Source organism: Lutjanus erythropterus, chromosome 4 (genome assembly GCF_056507025.1).
Source record: "Lutjanus erythropterus isolate fLutEry1 chromosome 4, fLutEry1.hap2, whole genome shotgun sequence".
In the NCBI taxonomy this organism is placed as follows: domain Eukaryota; kingdom Metazoa; phylum Chordata; class Actinopteri; order Lutjaniformes; family Lutjanidae; genus Lutjanus; species Lutjanus erythropterus.
In genome coordinates, this window is record NC_139320.1 from 4,725,535 (window position 1) to 4,747,969 (window position 22,435).

Below are 22,435 nucleotides of genomic sequence, written 5' to 3' on the forward strand. Positions count from 1 at the left end.
GTTAAGACTCTCCCAACTTAATCTCCTCATTAGCCAATGCATACAGTGCAATTTCCAAAAGCACCAGTCTGCAGACACTAACAGTGTTTGGCATTTGCTGTCATATTGAAAGGAGGTCTTAATACTTGTAAGGGATGGCAAAACACTGCACAAATACACAAAGACCACGTCAAAACATCATGGAAACAAGGGTGGAAGAGGTGAGGGGTGAAAGGAAGGGGAAGAAAAAGCTGGAAAGACAGGCTGGTTACTCTGTCATCAGACTCATTACGAGCTTCCCCCATTGGAACACTTAGGCTGCGTTCAGACTGACAAAAGCAATGTGTCAAAAATGCAACCTCCTTCACCTTTTTGGTGAGTCCACCGCACTGGGTTGGTGGGTGTTGTTGCAGAAGCATCTGGAAAAAAAAAAGCAGGATTGTTCATCAGAAAGTTGATGCATGACCTTGGACTTTGCCCTGACTCAGTACAACACCATTATATAACAAAGTGCATTCAGCCAATCAAATGCAAGCACACACTCCAGTTTTAAACTAGTTTGTAGACACACTTGAAGATCTGTGGCCATTCATGGTTTGCACGGGGTTCCCTAACCGCAAAGCGACACAGAAAATTATTTGTCGGTAGTTACTATCCACATTCATAAAATCCAACCTCAAAGGAGTATAAATCACTGATAAGCTAGCTTGAGATTGGAAGGTCATCAAAGTGAAAGGCAGCATTTGTCCTTCCCTCACCACCACCACCACTGAGGTGCCCTTGAGCAAGGCTCTTTGACTCAACTGCTCCAGTCGAGCTGCTCAGTGTCTGGCAGATTAGACTGTGATTGTACAGGACAAGTACAAATGTGAATGTGTAACTATATGAATCATATCATGCATTCCTTATAAAGAGAATTGTTCTCAGTTCATTGTCACAACCCATCAGCTTTCGTCTGATGATGATTTAGTTTTTCTGGGCAACAACCAATATTTCAGGGCTTCTGGTTTAGCCAGCACATATCATGCACTTCCATCACTGGTTATCTGGGTAATGGAAGTGCGGGGCAAGACTTCTTCTCTCTGCTCGCAATTGTTTGCACTTCAAGTAGTGACTCGAGGCATGAGAATGGAGTTGGCAAGTTGCTTTAAACAGAATCTGTATAAAGCTAATAAAAAAGCTAAATCTTTTTAAATCTTCTAAAGAATCTGCATTCATATGCAGATATCTTAGTGAAACTCCCCTGAATACATAAAGGTGAAAAAGCCTTAAAATTGATGGATGTTATATTTAAGAAACCTGAATGTCCACACTGAAATATCTCAGCAACTATTAAGTGGATTTACAAGAATTTTTTTGCAGATGTTTTTGGTTCCCTGACTTTTGATCAAGCAAAACTAAATTATGTTCCTAGCCTCAGCTGTACTTTGTGTTTCATGCTAATTAGCAAATGCTAGCACGCTAACATGCTAAACTTAAGATGGTAAATTTAAATATCCTACCTGCTGAATATTAGCATGTTAGAATTGTTAATTATTGTAAACAAGCATGCTAACATAAGCATTAAGCATTTTAGCTCAGACCATCCCCAGAGCGCTGTTAGGGTGGCTGTAAACGTTTAGCTTGTTTTGACATGTGCACTAAGCCCTAAAGCAAATTAAAACACTTTTTATCACACTTTTCCCCTTTCCGTACTGTCTGTAAATGCTTACAGGATGTTGACATTTTTGTAGTGAGTTTAATATGTCTTTACTGCATTGTTATACTCTGATATATATTCTAAAGTGGCCATTTTTCCCCACTGTTTGCCTTTGCTGCTTCACCCAGTGTGTGCATGTGTCAGAGTTTTGAATGGGAGAAGCAGATCTGTTTCCATCATAAAGAAGAAAAGGAGCAGCAGTAATGATTGGGAAGGCAGACAGACGTTGACACAGTAGAGTCGGTCAGTGGAACATGGTGCGCTGCGGGAATGGCTGAGGTCATCTGTGTCTTGTAATGGATGAAAGTCTTCCCATTATGGGCTCGTCATTTGAATAATGTCCAGATTTCCCTCAGTGACTTGGCAATAGCTGTCCACTGTTTGAACTTGTTATTTCCTAATCTTGTCTTGCACTGGCTCTAGTCTGCAAGAAGGGGTTTTTTCTCTCCGATCAAGTCTTCAGTTTAGCCCTCCCTACCAAACCTTCACAATCTAATTGCAGTCAGTGCTATTGAGCAGGTGTTATTTGTTCTTTTTTAATTCTAAACTTGACAACAAATTTTGAGCCATTGTGTTTACAGGCACAGTTTAGCTTACTTTGACCTCCTTATAATGCTAAGATCTGGCCAGAGCCTCCCATATGTCCAACAATTGCACTCAGCATGCGCATGCAGACTAATTAGACTGTTGAAAGCACTTACTCCTATGGCTCAAGAAACAAAACTAACACCACATTTCATCCCTGCATCCTCAGCCAACACGGCACCACAGGCCTCGCCAAGTGTGACAGAGAATAGAGGACCGGTAGAAGCTTTGCTTGCACAGAGAGGGAAGGGGCACAGGGGACGGGTGGTGGTGGTGGTGCTTGATTAAGATTTATGTCCGAATTTTCCTTTAGCAGCAGCCGCTGCCTGCTGTTGGATAAGCTCCCTCATGTAACCCTCTTCTCTGCTGTGTTGATAGAAGGGCTTCTTGTAAATGTGTTGCATGACAAAGCATTTCCCCTTTTGCCCTTCATGTTACTCCCTTTCATTATGTGGACCATCAGAAGGGGAGGCCAGTGGGACATAGTTGAAACAAATACTATATGAATCCTCCAGGGAGCTGCTAAGAGAAACAGTGTAGAGATGTTTAGAGCGTAATGTGGTCTGATGATGTGCAATTTATTGGCAGGCAGTTCGATGTTCACTTCCTACATTTTCACAGACTATCTCTGATTGTCAAGAATGTGCATAGGTTTGTTTTGTTTAAGTGCTTACTTTACCACGTTAGTGAGCAACTGCCAAATCCCTCAGAAAATTATTGAAAAGAATCCACTGTGAGGGCTAAATTTGTCCTGATGCTGGCAGTGAAGACAGAGATTCTCAAGTTGTCTAGCAAAATGATTGGACTTGTTTGGCTAGGTCTCTAATGTCATCTCTCTGGATTGCTGAAATATCTGGAGGAATGTTTAAAATTTTAGTGCAACAACTGTGTTTGAGTGGCTTTAAACAAGCTTTAACATTGAATTTACTTTTTTGAGTTACGTAAGTATATGTAAAGGCACTTAATTACACTAAACATTGATTCTGGTCCCAGTCTATAGTGTTCATTGCTATGGCTGAATTTCCCTTTGAACTGTGCAATATTATATTGTAAATTATTGAAAGATAACCACAATCTGCCTTCACAGAGAGATCATTATTATTGTCATGTTGCTGTGCATAATCTATCAGTTGCAATTCAAGGGCTTATTACACACATCCAAAGTTGTTTAGTATATCACACTATTTACTCGTACATGTTCATAGACCTTTTTCGCAGCAGCCGCTTTGACATGAAATAGTGGTGTCAGTTCAGGTCAAAAAGTTTCAGTGTGTTGCACGTGGGCTCACTGGAAAGTCTAAATGACATGGGACCGTAATTAATATCATTGGTAATACCTGTGTTAACCCTATTATTTCATATCAACATGGCTGTCGAAACAGGTCTATAAGCTATTACTAGCAAAGAGTAGCTTGCACCTTGGACGTCGTGGTATAGACAACAACACAGAGTCGTTTGTACCTGAAATGATTTCGACATCAGTAATATGAAACTGGTTTGCTTTTTTCCAAAACCAACACAGTGCAAACAACAGTTATTTGCAGAGATTGTAAAGATAAGGTTTGCACATCAGATAGCTACTTGACAAACCTTTTTGACCACCTCAGAAGAAAGCACCCGAAACAATATGCAGAAAGCCAAACAGACACCATGCAGCCAGAGGCTACATGGCCAAAACAAACAACTCTAACATATTTCTATTTTTTAAATAGACCCTTTTACAGACGCCATTATCAAAAAGCTGTGCACGCATTCTGGCAAGCTGCAAGAATTGAATTAGATGTTTTACCAGCACCAAAATCACCAGAATGTCTGGTTGTTGGGTGTGTGGTTGTCAGAATTGATATTCCACTGGTCCACTCAAGCTGTGTGACAGGATTATGACTGTGTCAGAGCAATCGGCGGCTTCTATGACTACAAGCTATTAAACGTGTTGACTGGACTGAGGATGCCATCAAAACTGCCTGTGTGTGTAGCGCTCATTGACAAGCTGTTGTGGTTCGCCATACTTCCTTTGCCAAACTGTGCGTGCAGCTTACTCATTATTTACAAACTGTAAAAAGGACTATAGTGAAATTAGTTTGGTTGTTCTGTTGAGTAACTTGCAAAATAGTCCTAAAAACAACATGAAACAGAACTGTGATAAGATCGTTGATCATGATCCTGTCTGACACATTTTTCACCCCAAAATACAAGGCATCATCAAGCTCACTCTGATGTGGGTATGCCTCCTATATAAAAATAAAAATCAGGCTGGTGGTATGATGGGAGTTGTTTCATTCGTCATGACTGCTAGATATGGTAGAAATTCAGTATTCAGAGAACTTTATGTACATGCGTTAGTTTAATATCAAATGAAAAATTGAAAAGAGGTAAAAAGCATGTTATGGAGTACATTAGTAGGAGGTCAGCTGCCATGCTGCTGGTGTAGAAAGCTGGATTGGGTGATTAAATTCTTTTTTTTCAATGTTAAGGGAGTGTGTTTAAGTTAAAACGGGGTGTAAAGTAGCTTCTAAAAATAATAAATCTTGGTCAATCTGGCAAGTAGAGGAATGTTAACATACACAAAGGGCTCAAATATCTTTTGGATGACACCTGAAACCTGAAACCCTCTAAGGCACACTGAGACAAGTTTTAAATGGTGGTGAATATTTTAATATTCACATTACATAAGCCGTCTCTTCTGCTTTCCTTATGAGTGCCAGAAAATGCCTGTTTAAATAGGTTTTATCAAAGTTTTCAGAGACTGACTGTGTGCATTTCTTCACAGGACGAGCCCTCCCTACTGTTGCGCTGACCTGTATTCTCTACGGACAGGGGAAATGGTCAAATCAATCCAGTTCAAGACGCCCATCTATGATCTTCACTGCAACAAACAGTATGTCTATTGGACCAACGGGTCTAAAAAAGAAATTCAAAATCATACAATACATGCCTATTTTCATTCATTTCATTAATGTGCTGTTTTCTTCCTCTTCAAGTATTCTTGCTGTGAGCCTACAAGAGAAGATTGCAGCATTTGACAGCTGCACCTTCACTAAGAAGTTCTTTGTAACAAGTAAGAAACTTAAGCACATGAATTTTAACTGACAGAGTTGTTTTTCTATTGTACTATAAAGAAATCATCTCAGCAAACCACAGTGCATGAGCAACCTAATTAAAAATTAATAAAATGATTAATATTGTAGTATGATATCTGTTTTTACTGACCTGCTGTTAAGTTCCTAACAGTAAAAGGAGGGCAGTTTTGTTTAAGGGATAGTTTGGATTATTAGCAGTAGGGTTGTGTGAGGTACTTCTCTGAAGTAGATGTCGGTTGACACATCGACTGTTTGGAGAAGCAGACCGGTACCGGTGTAATGTACTGCTGTGGATTTTCGACACCTAATCAAATAAATATCAGTTTAAGTGTATGCTATATTTAGAATATTTTCACCACTTGACCTTGCTGTCAGGCAGTGTTTTCAGGCAGGAAACCGTCATTGTATAAGCCAAATATCACTCTCACTTGCACAAGAGGACTCCTTTTGCAAAAACAGTAATTTTATCTTGCACAACAAGGGAGCTGCTGGTCTACTGCTGCCTCAAACTTTTTGAAACATGAAAAGTCACATGTCAACACAACAAACTAACAGATGTAGGCAGCAGTAGACCAGCAACTCCTATTTTCTGTGAAAGAAATTTTACTCACTTTGATGTGGAGTTTGGTTGGTTTGGAGAGGGTGATATTTGGCTTATATAATGGTCATTTCCCATCGGAAAAGGCTATCAGGTGACTAAGTAAAGCAGTGAAAATATTCTAAATATAGCATACACTTAAACTTAAATAGATTTTTTTTTAGGTGTCTAAAATATGCTTTGCTGCAACTCTGTCCACAGCAGTACATTGCTTAACTTGTCCAAAGTGGGTGTGCCAACTGCCATCTACTGCAGGTAGATGTAGGACTCATACAACTCCAATTAATTAAATTAATCAGAACTATCCCTTCAAATTGCAGAAGGTGATATTATTCAGATTAGTGAGATTTTATGTAGACAGTTATATATATATACACTAACATTGCCCAACATGATTGGTGGCTGTCACACAGGCATGACACAAGCCAAAGAAATACAAAGCAGATGACTGATTATAGTCAGGGTTCTTACAGGTGCTGGAAATCCTGGAAATACTTGAATTTTAATGCAGTGTTCTCAGATAAAGTACTTGAAATTGTAATTGCATTACTTCACAATAAAATGCTGTCTGACTAATAGCTTTTTAGATAAAGAAATAAAAGAAAACGAAGACAGAAATAATATTCAGATTTAAGAAGCTGAAAACAGAGTTTGGACTTCTATTTCTTAAAAAAATGACTCAAAACAATTCGTAGATTTGTTAATCCTGCCACATTCTTGTCACTTGAAAAATAGGTCCTAATATGTGGAGACATACAGTACTGTGCAAAAGTTTTAGGCAGGTATGAAGAAATGCTATAAAATAAGAATGCTTTCAAAAATACAAAATGTAATTGTTTATTTTTATCAATTTACAAAATGCAAAGTGAGTGAACAGAATAAAAATCTAAATCAAATCAATATTTGGTTTGACCCCCCTTTGCCTTCAAAACAGCATCAGTTCTTCTAGGTACACTTGCACAAAGTCAGGAGTTTTGTAGGATCATAGTCAGGTGTTTGATTAACCACTTATGCTAAACATGTGGTAATGATCATCAATTCATATGTAGGTTGAAACACAGTCATTAACTGAAACAGAGACAGCTGTGTAGGAGGCTTAAAACTGGGTGAGGAACAGTCAAACTCTGCTACCAAGGTGAGATTATGGAAGACAGTTTGATGTCACAGGTCAGACACCATGACAAGACTGAACCCCGCAGCAAGACACAAGGTAGTTCTACTGCATCAGCAAGGTCTCTCCCAGGCAAAGATTTCAAAGCAGACTGGGGTTTCACGATGTGCTCTACAAGCTCTTTTGAGGACCACTGCAACACTGAGGACCATAGATGCAGAAGTCGGCCAAGGAAACTTAGTGCAGCAGATGAAAGACACATTATGTTTACTTCCCTTCCAAATCAGAAGATGTCCAGCAGTGCCATCAGCTCAGAACTAGCAGAATCCAGTGGGACCCAGGTACACCCATCTACTGTTTGGAGAAGTCTGGCCAGAAGCAGTCTTCATGGAAGAATTGCAGCCAAAAAGCCAAACCTCTGATGTGGAAACAAGGTTGAGCGACTCAACTATGCATGAAAACAGAGGAACTGGGGTGCAGAAAAATGGCAGCAGGTGCTCTGGACTGATGAGTCCAAATTTGAAATATCTGACTGTAGCAGTAGGCAGTTTGTTCACTGGAGGGCTGGAGAGCGGTACAATAATGAGTGTCTGCAGGCAACAGGCCTTTGAAGGCAAAAGGTGGTCACACAAATACTGATTCAATTTAGATTTTTCTTCTGTTGGCTCACTTTGCATTTTGTAAATTGATAAAAAATAAACAATTACATTCTATATTTTTGAAAGCATTCTTAATTTACAGCATTTCCTCACACCTGCGATCTTACCTGTAACAATTATTTTCATTATTGATTAATTTGTCGGATCATTTTCTCCACTAATCAATTAATTGTTGGGACCACACAGTGTCAGAAAATGTTGCAGAAAAATGTCAATCACTGTTTTCCAAAGTCCAAGATGATGTCTTCAAATGTCTTTTGTCCACAACTCAAAGATATTCAGTTTACTGTCAGAGAGGAGTAACGAAAATATTCATATTTAAGAAGCTGAAATCAGAGGAAGCAACTTTTTCTTCTTTAAAAGTAGTCAAAGCAATCAATTATCAGAATGGTTGCAATTTAATTCAATAATTGATTGACATTAATTGATTAATTGTTGCAGCTCTAATAGGATGCCAAGTGACACATTCTGAAAGATGAAACTTTGTTGTGTTTTCCTTTAATTTGTCTCCCTGCTGTAGAATTCTTTCGCAAAACATGACACTTTCTGAGTATGTGTATGTATATAAATTTGTCATTCACCACAGCTATAAAGTGCTGGAAAACCTTGAAAATGCACCTTGAAAAGTGTTATAATTTGATCTCAGAAAAGCTGTAGGAACCCTGTATAATGCAACCAACCATCAAGGCCTGCTGTAGTGCAGTTCTCAAAAACCATGACTGAACTGCGTTTATCAGAACGTGATGTGAGGCTCTCCATTTGAAGCCTAACACAGGAAAACTGTTTACAACACAGCTCTTGCATCCTCCTGCCTGTACCTGCCATGTCTGCTCAAGGAGGCTGTGAAAGAAAGGCCAGACTGTATTACATGGCCATTGCTGTCCACTTAAGTCATTGACTGGAGTAAACTGACCTTACTGGCTGGCTTTAATGTGTCTCCTCTTTGTCTGCCTGCCTTCCCTATCAGTGTCTGGGCCACAGGAAACCAAACATGCTCAATAGTTATTAATCGTTTCTGAACGCAGGGGCCTCCTCTTCATAACGTTGTTTGGTCTGTTTGGGCCGTAAAAGCGGTAAACAGAAGGTCCTGTAATGTGTGCAGCTCCGCTTTGGATGAGCCATTCTGCTATTGTATGTCCGTTTCTTCTCCAGGGATGTGATGGCAGACATGTCATGTTTTTATGAGCACTTAAAGGTTCGTCCCATGTTTATGTTCTTGCATTCAAGTGGTGTGTACTGTTAGCACGGAGTCATCTTGATCCCACTGCCTTGTCTGGCTTTTCTGAGTGAAATGACTCACAATGATTTCAGTGTTTTTGTACAGCAAAAGTGTGTCAGCTTGTTGTATATTAGTGACATGAAATAACAATGATCACTGTGCTTATGTCTTTACGGACTAAGGAATCATGGCAGAGAGGAGGATATGGTCCAAAGCGTGGCCTTATTTAATGAAGAAAGATGACAGCAGTGTTAATTGTAACTTTTGTAAAGTGCTAATTTTAAATAAGGATGGAAACACCAATGAAATGCTAAAACATCTGTCTCTGCAACCAAGAAACAAGTCCTTCATCAGGGGTAAATATGCTTTCATAATCAGGAATTGGACTGGGATTCAGGGCTCGAAATTAACCTTTTCCCTCAGTGTCCCACAGTCTCAAATTCAGCTTTCAATTGACTTAACCATTGGTCCAAATCTTCTGAAATTGCTGCTCACTGAATCTTTCCTTAAGACAAGTAAAATAGGTTGTGCACAATCAGACCTACATATACATAAGACTTTGTTGAGCCAAAAACATTTACAGTAAGGCAGCAGTCTTTGCTTTGTGCTCGACCTTTAGACCTGCAGATCAGCCGAGCTGCTTGCGAGGCACGTTCATGCCTGCAGATCTGTTTGTCTTTTACAGTTATGACTGTAGGACAGCGAGCTACTCATACTGAGAATGCTTGCTGATCACATTTGCTCGTGCAGATCTGGTCGGTTTTGTTCACATTCTGTAGTCATTAGTCCGCTCAAGTCTTGTTTACTTACTCTGTATTCATAGCAGATTTTCCATTGACTGTGTGAGCTTGTCTTGCACTGTCTGGTCTGTCTGCAGTGACACATGGCTGTTTTTCATGTTGATAACCAAGTACATCTTGGCTGAAAATAAGACTTTTGTTGGCCTGGTGAGAAATGCTGTTGACTTGGCAGAATGCTAGGCCCGAACTGATGTAGGAGAAACACAGGGCCTTGGGCTTTGATTACCATTTGAGAATAATGCAATTTCTATTATTGGTATACAGCCGGAGAAACAGACAAATCCGCAAGCCACGTCACACGTGTCATTGCTCTAATTGATTGCAGGTCACGTTTTGCTGTTCTGATTAGTTGCATTTTTGTCTGTGACTTGGGAATTGAAAATATAGAGAGATTTGGTAGTGCCACACTAACAGACAGCCACTTCTTCTTTACAGCTGTTGAAATAGTAACAGCAGCATCAGTAATGAGTTTTATTTTTATTCTAACTTTCAGAAATAGTGCTGCAATTAATGAGAATTTTCATTATTGATTAGTCTGCCGATTATTTTCATGATAAATTGATTAACCTATAAAATGTAGGATTGTGTATACGCAATACCTTTAAGGTATTGATTGAAGAATCTAAATTTCTGCAGTCAAATAAAATCTGCATTCAGTCCTTTTGGTACCCAGATCTAGAAAAAAAAATGCAATTTATAACCTTTTGCTCGCAGCCAATCCCTGCAAGCAAGTTCTTCTGGAGGGTGCATATAATGATTATCTTATTGTCAATTGATCTCTTGATTATTTTCTTATCGATTAATTAATCTTATCACAATCTTGTCACTTAGGTGGAAACATATGGAGCACAGGGATGTATGTTACAATCTTTCCTGTAATGATTATTTTCATCATCGATCAGTCTGTCTATAATTTTCTCCATTAATCAATTATTTGTTTGGTCCATAAAATGTTGGTCAGTGTTTCCCAAAGCTCAAGATGACGTCCTCAAATGTTTTGTTGGTCCACAACCCAAAGAAATTCAATTTACTGTCAGAGAGGAGTAAAGAAAGCAGAAAATAGTCACAATTAAGAAGCTGAAATCAGAGATTTGACTTTGAAAAAATGACTCAAACCAGTGAATCATCTTCAGATTGCTTGCTTTGTCCACCCAGCAGTCTAAAACTCTTCATTTACTGTTATAAACAACTATGAAATGCAGCAAATCTTCACATTCAAGATGCTGGAACCAGCAAATGTTTTTGCTTAGAAATGACTGGAACAGCTAATCACTTGTCAAAATACTTGGCAACTAACTTTCTTTCTATTGAGTAATCATTGCAGCTCCAATTAGAAATGTAAATTTAAAATATGGAACATCAGACCATGAGGATCAGGTATTACCACTTTCACCTGGGTCTCTCTGTATCGGCCTTCAAAAGCCTGAACCCTGCTTTCTTCTCCTTCAATTTTACCTATCGTGTCTGTTTCCTCTCCCTTGCTCGGCCCCCAGCTCTCCACCCAGGAAGTCAAACACATGTTATCTCACCGCCTGGCCTTCCTCCGGCCTTGGAGAGGCACAAAAGCCTTCTCCGGCGTTACCAGCAGCCCTTGTGGCTTACCTCAACCCCACCAGCCAGCCCCTTCCCCAACGCAGCGCACTAAATCACTGCCTCCACCTCATCTGCTCCCCGAGCACTAAATTATTGTCAGCAAGCCATTTCCCCACACCTCCACACACTTACATTAGTTCAGCGTGTGTGTGTGTGTGTGTGATGTGTTCTTGAACACAGCGGGTGTGATCATTATTGGTATGTTTACACGTACTGGAAACAGGCAGACTGTCACTGTCTGTATCTGCTTGCATTTAAAGATATTTATGACAATGTTAATCATTTCTGCAGTCTGTTTACAGGCACTTCTTTGCCTGTTTTTGGTTGGTTCTGTCTTGCAGCAGAAGTGATAGACGCCCCTGTGCTTGGAGCTTAAGTTTGGTATTAGTCATTGCAGTCCTTGTTCTTTTTTACTTCCACATCTGTTTCAGTGGGAAGAGAAATCTACATTCTTATAATGTGCAAGACATTTATCTGTTTGTGAAGGCACGGCTCTGTTTTACATGCAGGATTTTTGGTTTTTATTCTTCATCTCTTCTGACAGCACACCGGTTGTGTTTGCGTGTAAATATGTGCATGTGTGTGTGTGTTTGTGTGTGTGTGTGTGTGTGCGTGTGCGTGTGTCCGTCCCACAGGGATTATATTGTGTTGGTCAATCAGTAGAGGAGCCATCCTCAATTTATTGGGTACCACAGTCTCCATTAGGTCATACTGTGCACACACACAAGTGTGCAGACACGTCACCCTCATTAGACTCCCATTTATCTTCCCAAACAAGAGACTCCCCACAAACACATTAATGGTTTAAGATAGTTACAGACGCTCCTCAGGGATGAGGCTTATGAGAAACGCTGCATTTGCTGTTTTTTTTTTTTTTTTCTCCTGCAAACTTTTGATCATGAAGTAATTTACCAGGATGTTACAGAGAAGGATCAGGGCCGCATGTGAAAAAACTTGAGTTCTTGGATAAAGAATTCTGAGTTAAGTCAGTTTAAAATAGAATTTTAGTTCATGATCAGAGTTGAGGGTAAAAAAGTCATAATCCCGAGATAAAAACCATAATCCAGATTTTAAAAAGTCAGAAGTCTAAGAAAAAAATAGTCACAATCCTGAGTTTGAATCCAGAATTCTGAGAAAAAGAATTAAGAATTCTTTAAACCCAGAACTGTTTTTTTCCACACATGGTCCTTCTCAGAATTCTGACTTTAAGCCTCAAATCCTGACTTTATTCTCAGAATCCCAGAACCCTGACTTTATTCTCAGAAGTCTGACTTTAAACTCAGAATCCTGACTTTATTCTCTAAAGTCTGACTTTGAACTCATAACTGAAATACATATTTCACATGCATATATAATCCTCTTCTGTAAAATGTACATGAATTCATATTTCTGTTGTAATTATCGTAGGTGCCCTGTTAATTTGACCATGTTTGTGTCTTTCAGGCTGCTACCCCTGCCCTGGCCCCAGTCTCAATCCAGTTGCTCTGGGAAGCCGCTGGCTGGCCTATGCTGAAAATAAGGTAGTCTACACACACACACACACACACACACATGCACACACACTCATCCATCGCAGAAGTGGCTTATCACAAAAGCGACATATTTACAATCCAAAAAATGCATTTTATCTATTTCCTGCCCCTTTAATCTGTCTGGATAAACAACTCATTCCAAGAAGAGTCCACAAGAGATGATAACATTTTGAAAATCAACAGATGCACAGGAGTTTTCTGTTCTCCTCTGTTTAATGGGATTGTTAAGTATTTACCAAAAAAACAGAATGTTCTCTTGCGCACGCTGCAATACATTTAATGCACAGTAGTGTTTTGGTGCTGGTCCACTCTAGTAATTGACAGATGGGGCCAGTGTTTGTGGGATTGCCCAAGGATTTCCAGAAATGACAAAATGTTGTTTTTTGAACAGTAAGAGTAATACTGGGACACAGCCATTGAAGTGATATTGTATTTGAAATTAAATCAGCGCAGATTGGCTCTTTGGTTGTGTAATGTTTCTTTGAAAGCAAAACCAATTTCCCCCAAAGCGTGAAGAGGGGAGGCTTTTGGATGCCCGAAATCTGTCTTAATTTCCCTACATTCTTCTATCCATATATCTTCTGTAGACTTTCACTATGAGGCTTGTGTTGCATCTGTCTGTGAATCTTTGTGTCCTTGCAGTTGATCAGATGTCATCAGTCTCGTGGAGGAGCCTGTGGTGACAATGCACAGTCCTATACAGCCACAGTCATTAATGCAGCCAAAGTAAGTGACAGTACATGCAGTCATTCACATGTTCATTTGTTTTTCTTTTTTCTTTATTTCTTTACTTGTTTGGTTGTTTTCTTAGTTTTTTCTTTATTTCTTTGTTTTTTGTTTCTTTTTTTTTCTTTCTTTCTTTCCTCATTTTGTTTGTTTGTGTGTTTGTTTGTTTCTTTCTTTCCTTTTACTGTAAAAGGATTATTACTAGGACTCTGTATGGGCAAGAAACTGGCGATATGATTCGTATCACAGTACATAGTGTAAACTGCGATATATTGCAATACTGTAAGTAAGGTGAAGTATTGCTTATTTAAATCTAAATTTAGGAAAACTGTCACAGTATAAAGAACACACCATCATAAACATAGCATTTGAGTTAAGAAGTTTTTTATGCAATCAGAACAGAGAAGCTAGATAAAAACACTGCCGTTCAGGAGTCATGGCTTTAAATACAACACAAAATGAACCACTGCCACAAATTTTTGCATGCATCAAAATATCCCAATACAGTGTTTTAAGAACGGGTACAGTGTCACAAAGCATAGTGTCATAATACTTGATATTTTCAATATTTTCTTACACCTTTGGTTATTGCCGAAATGTACCTACAAATCACTGATGTAAATTAGACAGGAACAGTTCATCTCGTTCAGGTGATGATGTTGCAAACACTTTTCTTTCCAAGATTTGAACCTCAGCTGAAAAATGTCAGCACACAGTTTCTGGCAGATCCACCACTCTGTGGGCTTTGTTCAGATTTCAGACAAATCATACTTGTTTCTCATATCAGATCTGTAAGACGGTGTTATTCACAAGCAGTGTTAGGCATGTTACTTAAAAAGTATAATAAGTTACTTTTTACTCCTTTAAAAAGTGATAATATCGCTATACTTATTACTTGGTATCAAAAGTATTTGTTACATTACTTGTTGTTACTGTGTTACTTTTGTACCTTGTTGGCTGCCTTGTTGTGCTCCAGAGTTGAACTTCTGATCCAGTGAACTGTTAACAGAAAGCTTTCGTTGTTATCTGTCCAGATGTTGGCTGTGGTGGAAACAAAGCCAGCCTCACCAAGTGTGGCCTTCAGATTAGATTCCATCACCACAGATTCTCTCTGTAGGAGCAAAACAAACTCAAAATCATGACAATACTTCCACCCGTGGAAAGTCTGCCGCTCTCCCTCATCTTCCATCCTTGGTTTAGCTTTTGGCTGCAGCTGATATGACCTGCCCTGACCTGCAGCATGTACACGTCAAAAAGTAACTCGGAGTTACTTGAAATAGTAGCTGTAATACAATTACTAATTTGGACCTGGTAATCTCATGCACTGGAAAGTGATCAGAATGGATTTTTGTTAGGATCCAAAAATTTTTACCACTTTTCTGCCTGAGCAACGAAGCCATTCTCCTCTGCCTGTAACTTCTATAACTCTTTTACCACTTTTCCTTTTAAAAGCTTGTATTATAAAGCGGTAGAATCGGGAAGTGTCAGGTTTTTTATGAGCAATAACTTAACACAACTCTTACACAGCTGAAAGTGAACATGGAACAGTAAAATAAAGCAGATACCCAAAAGTACAAACAGTTGAAATAGAGAAACTAAACTTCAAACCACAGAGATTCATTTAGAAGCTACAAAAATACTGAGAGCTGAACAGACTGACTTTTTTTTTTTTTTTTTTTTATTTACTTTTTATTGACATTCAGTGACAAATGGTATGTACATCTACTACCATTATTAATCACAGAGTATCAACCTGAATGTCCCTTTTTTTAGGAAAAAGAGAATACATATAAAGAAAAACATAACACGAACATTAACATGTAGGGAGTGAGATGTGGTTATTACTACATATACATTAGCAGTGTCAAAGTCCGGTCTGCGTGGTATTATGCAGTCCATCCATTTCTTCCAATGTATGAAAAAAAGGTCCCTCTTGTAATTCACAACTGCTGTCAGTCTCGAACAGACTGACTTTTAAAAACATCTTTCTGTATGGACTCAGACATACATGACAGACATGAGCTGAGTCTTGGCTTTTCGGTGCATTATTCAAACCCAAAAAAAAGAAAAGGCAAACTTGTCTTCTGGTAGTGGGAAAGAAGTTAAGAAACCCTCATTCTAATTTTGTTGTAAAAATGGTATTGTTGAGAGCATATATAATGTTGTTGTCTCTACCAAAGGATCCCTGTCAACTCCAGCAAATGGTATGAGTGCAAGTGCCTTTGACTTGTTATCATAATGTACTTTGAAAAAGTCTTGTTTCAAATTTGGAGAAAAGTTGGTGAGATTAAATGCATCACAACATTAAGTATGATGAAGGACTAAAAAATTAAAAGGACCTACCTATTTTTTTAAGATGCGATGAACTTTATTGATCCCACATCAGGGGAAAATCAAAAGGTGAGTGAAAAATAGAAAGACGAAACAAGATACAAATAGAACAAAACATATAGAATACAAAAATATGACTAGGAAAACTATACAAATACAAAGTACGCTAAATACATAATATATGGATATTTGCACAGAGAGGGAGAAAAAATAAAAAAATACAGATAAATATTGCCATTTAAAAAAAGGATAATTGCACAAAGATAAAGACTTATTGCACAGGATGAGTTCACAGTGTAGAGATATATTATAATGTACAATATTCATATATAAAAAGATTTACGATATTATAATAATAATAATGATGATAATAATAATGACATGCTGGTGTTGTAGAGTCTGACAGATGTTGGATTAAATGTATTTTTATTATTTTCATTGAAGCTAATCCTCAGTCACACCTCCCTACAGAATGATTCTAAATTAGTTTGCTTTAATCTTAAAAAGCTGAAAATGAGTCCTCATGTTCAGACTGTGGCTCTAATCTGCCCGAGAGTCCTTCGGTCTGTCTTCCATCTTTGCTCAGATAAAGCAGCGCATAACGCAGCACTTCCAGCTCTGCCTGCGCCATCTGTAAATGTGCTGACATTGGATCCACCTGGCCCGCCCGGCTGACTGGGGCTGAGCTTATGAGACACTTCATCAACCTGCCTATCTGTTTTTTCCCACTGTAATCCATTTCTCTGCACTGGTCTTGTTTCACTCATCTCCACAGGGGAGCCACTCCTAAGATGGCTCGCTAACAGCCAACAGCCCCCTTTGATACCAGGTGAAATTCATTCCTGGTCTGATTTAGCTGCTTGCCGACACATGCTAATTAACTAGCCCCTCATATGGTTTGAGTCTTTTTCTCCATTTGGTTGGGAGAGCTAATTGATTTACAAAGAGCAAGTGGATCCCTTCCCCTTTCCTTAATGAGTGTGAACAGCTAGTGTGAGAGAAGTCTCATTAGCAGTCTAATGATGGCATACATCAAAAAGAGGACTGTGTCGCTAACAGGTTAGCGACTCGGGAAAGGGTGGACAATGGCACAGGGTATTGATATGCAGACAGGCAGTCTGCTTGCCCGCCCTCTCCTCATTTAGGACCATATATCTCAATATAGAAGACAAGGTATCTCCTTCTGGCTTGTGGCGCGACACGCTGGCTCTTAGTGCTGACGTCCAGAGACATGGAAACAAAAAAGGGGGGGCAGCATTAAAGTGTAATGGCTTTTGTTTATAAGAAAGATAAAAGAGAGAGTGCAACAGCTCCGACCAATGGGACTCCCTGTTTCAAATCTGCTCCGTTCCGGTCATTTTTTCTCTCACATGAATCCCGGTGCCTGTCACTCCTGGGTATATGCTTGAGAAAGACCTTTCACATAAATTATGTTGTAATTTGTTTAGATGGCGACATCTGGCCATAGCTGTGTGTGTGTTCATGTGTTTGTGTCAGCCATCAGACATGATCTGCCTCCAGAACCCCACCCCCCTCCTCACCCCACCGGCAGATCAATAGCCCCTGTTTGGACTACCACTAAGAACTCCACAACTGCAGTGATTAGAAAACACATTAGTGTTGATCAATTAGGAGCCAAACGCCTCACTTAATAATTGATGGCTCTTTTACACACACACAAATGCAGGCTCACACACAAGGCAGCAGACACTGTTAGTGTGCCTGGCCAAGTGGCAAAGAGAGACAGTGGGGGATCCTCAGACCCAACAAACGCGAGGCGCCACGCTGTATTGACAGGGCCGCCTAGTCTGAATGCCTGATTAGGCTCTCCGGGGCCCCTTTGGCGCTTACACACACACAGACACACAGTCACACACATTGGACTCCATTAGGCAAAGACAGTGTAGTAGGTGAGATAGACTCCACTTAAGCAGCACTATCCATTTCCCTCAATCGAGCCACAGAGGTGTGTTTGAGCCAGACACCCTGGCTGGGCCTTAAGCGGACACAGAGGAGCCTCACACTTACACACACACACACACACACAGACACGGGTGCTACAAGTCATCAGCACTACAAGTTATCAGTGGGCATCAAGTGGACATGATGCACACACACACACACAGGCTCACATCCGTGCACTGTCTGCTCTTCTGCTCATCTTCACGTCCGCAAAGGCCTCAAATGAAACAAACAAAATAAATAAAGGTGTCAGATTTTTAAGCAAAACTGTTTTGTCTGTTTTCTCTTTGCACTTTCAGACTTTAAAGACGGGCCTGACGATGGTGGGGAAAGTTGTCACCCAGCTGGCGGGCACCCTACCAGCAGGCACCCCGGACGAGGAGGGCACGCCTCACAGCGCGAGCCGCCGGAGCCCCCACATGCCCGGCGTGGTCACCATCATCGACACGCACAGTGTTGGTGAAGGACAGGTCAGTCAAGTGTTTCTGCTTATGCTTGGTTTAGTTAAAGGGACAGTTTACCCCAAAATCAAATATACACATTTTTCCACAGACGTCGCTGTGAGCAGTTTCGTGTGGGAACTACTTTCTTTCTGGTGGAAAATTAAATAGTTCCAGTAGATTCTACTGCAGAATGGAAGTGGTTCCTACGTGAAGATGCTCGCAACAAGCTCTGTGGATTATCTTGAGTAACTGGGTCATGATTTTTGGAAGGAGACGCTGGTTTAGATTTTTTCAAATGTACATTTTGGAGCTTAAAGCATCAGGAGCCGAGTGCCATTTACCCCTATTATATTGGAGAGAAGGCAGACATCTCCAAAACTCTGCAACTCAGGCCGAAACTATGGATAAACAGCATTGCAGTCCAGAGGAAAGATTTTGAATTTGGGGTCAACTGTCCCTTGAATGATATATTCATACTAGATTTGTACATGTCATGGACACACATCATTCACCCTTTATGGACATTGAGAAAAAACGGACAGTCATTTAAAAATTCATGGAAAATAGCAAGAACCCTGTCAGGCTTTATTAACAACTTATTTAATATCAGTGTTATGTGCAATACAGCAGTATAAACACATTTAAATGACTTTTTGCAGGAAATTTGCACAAATTGCACAATGTATTCATTCCTGTAATACTGGTATTATTGGTAGGATGAAGGGATCAAATTAGACAAGTTTTTTCCTCCTTACTTGGCAAAATAAATGAAAGCATGAAATAATTTACAGCACACACAGCATAGCAACATAAACACACTTAAAACAGTCAGATTGAATAACATGTTGGTCAGTGTTTGTGTTTCTGTGTGTGTTTCTGTGTTGTCAGAACCTGGGGATAAAATTCTTTCTTGTCAAAATCAAGAACTTTCTTTCTGATTTTAAATCTGAAATGCATTTAAACATCTTTCTTTTGTTGAATATAGCAGCTGCCATTAGTGGAACCTGGTATAACTGACAGACTTCATGCAAAAAGTCTGACAGTTCTGTTTTCACTTCTGCTTTGCCTTAAAAAGAATATGCCATACTGACCATGAAAGATGAAGAGCAAAATTTACAGAGTTAATAGAGTAAATACAAAACTTATGTGTGTATTAAAAGAAGCCAATATGCAACAGCAGTCAAATGTTAGACCAAGATAAATAAATGTCAACCAGATTTAGGCCAGTAATTTGATAAGTTACAGCCTTCCAAATGAGGTGTTAGTGAGGTCTGTTCATTGTCGTTCTTTTGAGGGGGTCAGAGTTTCAGATTTTAACATAGGCTAATTAACTCAAAGGTGATCAGGAGATGGACAACAGCATGTTCTTCTGCCAGTTTGGCTGGAGCAGTGCTGGGAGGATAGACATGGAAGATGTCGGGTGATTTGGGCCAATTCAACTCGCATCAGATGAGGGAATGTCTTTTTGAAGAATGGCATTCATCTTTCCAGCAGTGGAGTTGTACTGGAAGCTCATTGTGGAACAACACCTTACTACGACACTTTATGTTGGCTGTTCCTTTCATTTTTCACCCATCTACATATTAGAATGGTTTGAGGGTTGGACACTATGTTCAAATTTTCCAACCGGCCATCATCAGCAACTGACAATTGATGATAGATTTGTGCAGGAGTTTCAACTGGAACATTTGTGTAATTTACTACATTCAATAAATAAACAAAATAAACTCCGAAATATCAAGAAAAGAATTTCTTTGTCCTTCACTGAAGTAAGATAAGCTTAGTTGCCTTGTCAACTCATTGTAAAAGACGCTTCAAACTCAACAGAAACAAAGGGTCTTATAACAGTGATCTATAGGTCATAGTCTAAAGTGCATAGCACAGGTGAATTTAGGGTAGGGTAGTTAAATGGTGCATAATCTGGGTGCAAAGTAACACACAATGGGGTTGCATTCAGTCTCTTAAATAATCATAGGTGTGTTTTAGGTGTAACATGAATTAAACCAGTCAGAGTGTCATCTCCCATTTCCTTTAAAAGCCAGGTGTGACTGCATCTGGCAGATTTAGCAAGTTGGAGAAGGGAACAGGGATGCTGAAATGACCCACTGGCAGTGATATGTGGACCACCAGTAAAACTACAGGCACTGTGGTTAATCCAGTGCGCCTGACCACATCTCATATTAAGACCCACGGGCGCAAGTTCATTTGCTATTTACAGATGTGGGCACTGTGCATGAAAATGATCATTTTTCTGGTACAAAACTAGCAGTCACAGTGGCGCTGGGCTGTGTGACGCTTTGTGCCTGGTGTAAGATAAGGCCCAGAAGCCATCTCGGTTAGTCTTTCCACAGCTCCAACAATCACCAGCTCTGGTTTGGTTGAAATAAATCCTTAATTCATCACGTTAGGTGTGAAAATATTCTTTCTCTACAGGGTATTTTCCTCTCACTTGTTCTTCAACTCAGTGAGTGTGTGCTTTGCCACTTACTCAGAGCGTGTCCCTCAGCAGCAGCAGCTCTCAGAGACAGATCATTAAATTAGCAAAATAAAATAACACAAATTCCTCTAAAATCTAACCCAACAACCAGAGATGACCAATCACTGATGGGCAATTGGACTAATATATTGGCTAACGCTAATAATTAGTTCTCTTCAAATGGATGGAATTAGAGCTGCAACAGTTAATCAAGTAATCGATAATTAAATGAATTACCAATCAGTTTAAGTATTTTTTTAAAGAAAAAAAAGGTCAAGATTCTTTTAAATGTGTAATTTTCTTGTTTCTTTAGTCTTTTGTGGCAGTAAATTGAATATCTTTGGGTTTTGGGCAAAACAACACATTTGAAGATGACAATCTGGGCCTTTAGAAACACACAGTAATTAATGTTTTTCACTGTTTTCTGATGTTTTATAGACCAAACTACTAATCGATTAATCAAAACATCATAATCAACAATAAAATAATTGCTAGCTGCAGCCGTAGATGGAACCATATGCATTAGTTTATATTTTCAGTTGTTCATCTTAGAGCAAAGTTATAGTAACTTTTCTTTTCTTTCTTTTCTTCAGTGATGCCTTGAGTTTCACTATTACTCTTGTGTTGCCGCACAAAACAGGTTAGGTTCTTGGAAATTTGACAGCCTCCCACCTGCATCCCAGCAAATCAGACTAAAACTGGTTTTAGATCACTAAGTATTCTCTTTTTGGGTCCTGCATGCTTGGTACCCAGGAAACTGTAACCAGGTGACCATCATTCTAACCTCTACATGCTTACATTTCCCCCAAGTGGACCATTTATACACATAATGCATATACACACACAGCAAAGATGAAATTGGCACAGATTTGTCCTTGGCTTTTTGCCTCTCCGGTCTTGTCGTGTGTGACCCAGGTAAACATAACTCTGGCCTCTGTGGCTTGGTGGGAAACAGGAAAATCTCCAAGGTTGGCTTTTTTTTTTTTTTTCTGTGGCTTGGACACACTCAGGTCCATTCACCTCGCCCTGCACAACTCGCTGAAAGGTGTGACTTAGATTTGCTGCATATTTTAACAGCCAAGCTTTCAGCCGCAGCCCTGTTTTAGCAGCTCTGGTAGGAGAGACGCTCTGTAAACAGTCAGCTGTTGGTCTGTAACCTCACATGAAGCTCAAGGCTGAGCGAGTGCACCACATGTCAAATAAGGTCTTAACATTCAATTTAGCCCTTTTTTACGGGGGATTTGGGAGGTAAGTGAGAAGTGAGTTTCCAGCCTTATATATTTTTTTCTCTTAGATTTTTTCAAAAATTAAAAGTAGCAGGGGTGAAATTGCCTTAAAAATACCCCAGCATATTATTGCAGAAAGAAATCATGATGATATGAGAAAATACTGACAGAAACTGATATCTGCCGCAACAAAAAACAAAAAAAACTTATGTCCCTGGTTGTCTGCAGAAGGACATGCACCTTGTATCTATTTGTCCTACATTTGCAGGACTACTGTTTTAGAAAAACAATCTAGTTTTCTGGGGATGTTAAATTGAGGAACCAGCTGTTAAATGAGTTATTTGAAGACTTACTTTTCAGCTTTTTGGATTGGCATCGTATCCTCAGGCCAATGAAATGCGACCACTTTGGTCACT

At 39.5% G+C, this 22,435-nt stretch overlaps 1 protein-coding gene across 1 annotated transcript in view; it reads left to right on the top strand.

The window, feature by feature from the left end:
• Positions 1–22,435, top strand: part of bcas3 (BCAS3 microtubule associated cell migration factor) — a 486,530-nt gene that overhangs the window by 45,340 nt on the left and 418,755 nt on the right. The window contains exons 8-12 of the mRNA XM_084716803.1: positions 5,034–5,141; positions 5,245–5,321; positions 12,767–12,843; positions 13,498–13,581; positions 18,174–18,344. Coding sequence (XP_084572929.1) covers positions 5,034–5,141; positions 5,245–5,321; positions 12,767–12,843; positions 13,498–13,581; positions 18,174–18,344 — 517 coding nt within the window. The remainder of the gene's footprint in view (positions 1–5,033; positions 5,142–5,244; positions 5,322–12,766; positions 12,844–13,497; positions 13,582–18,173; positions 18,345–22,435) is intronic.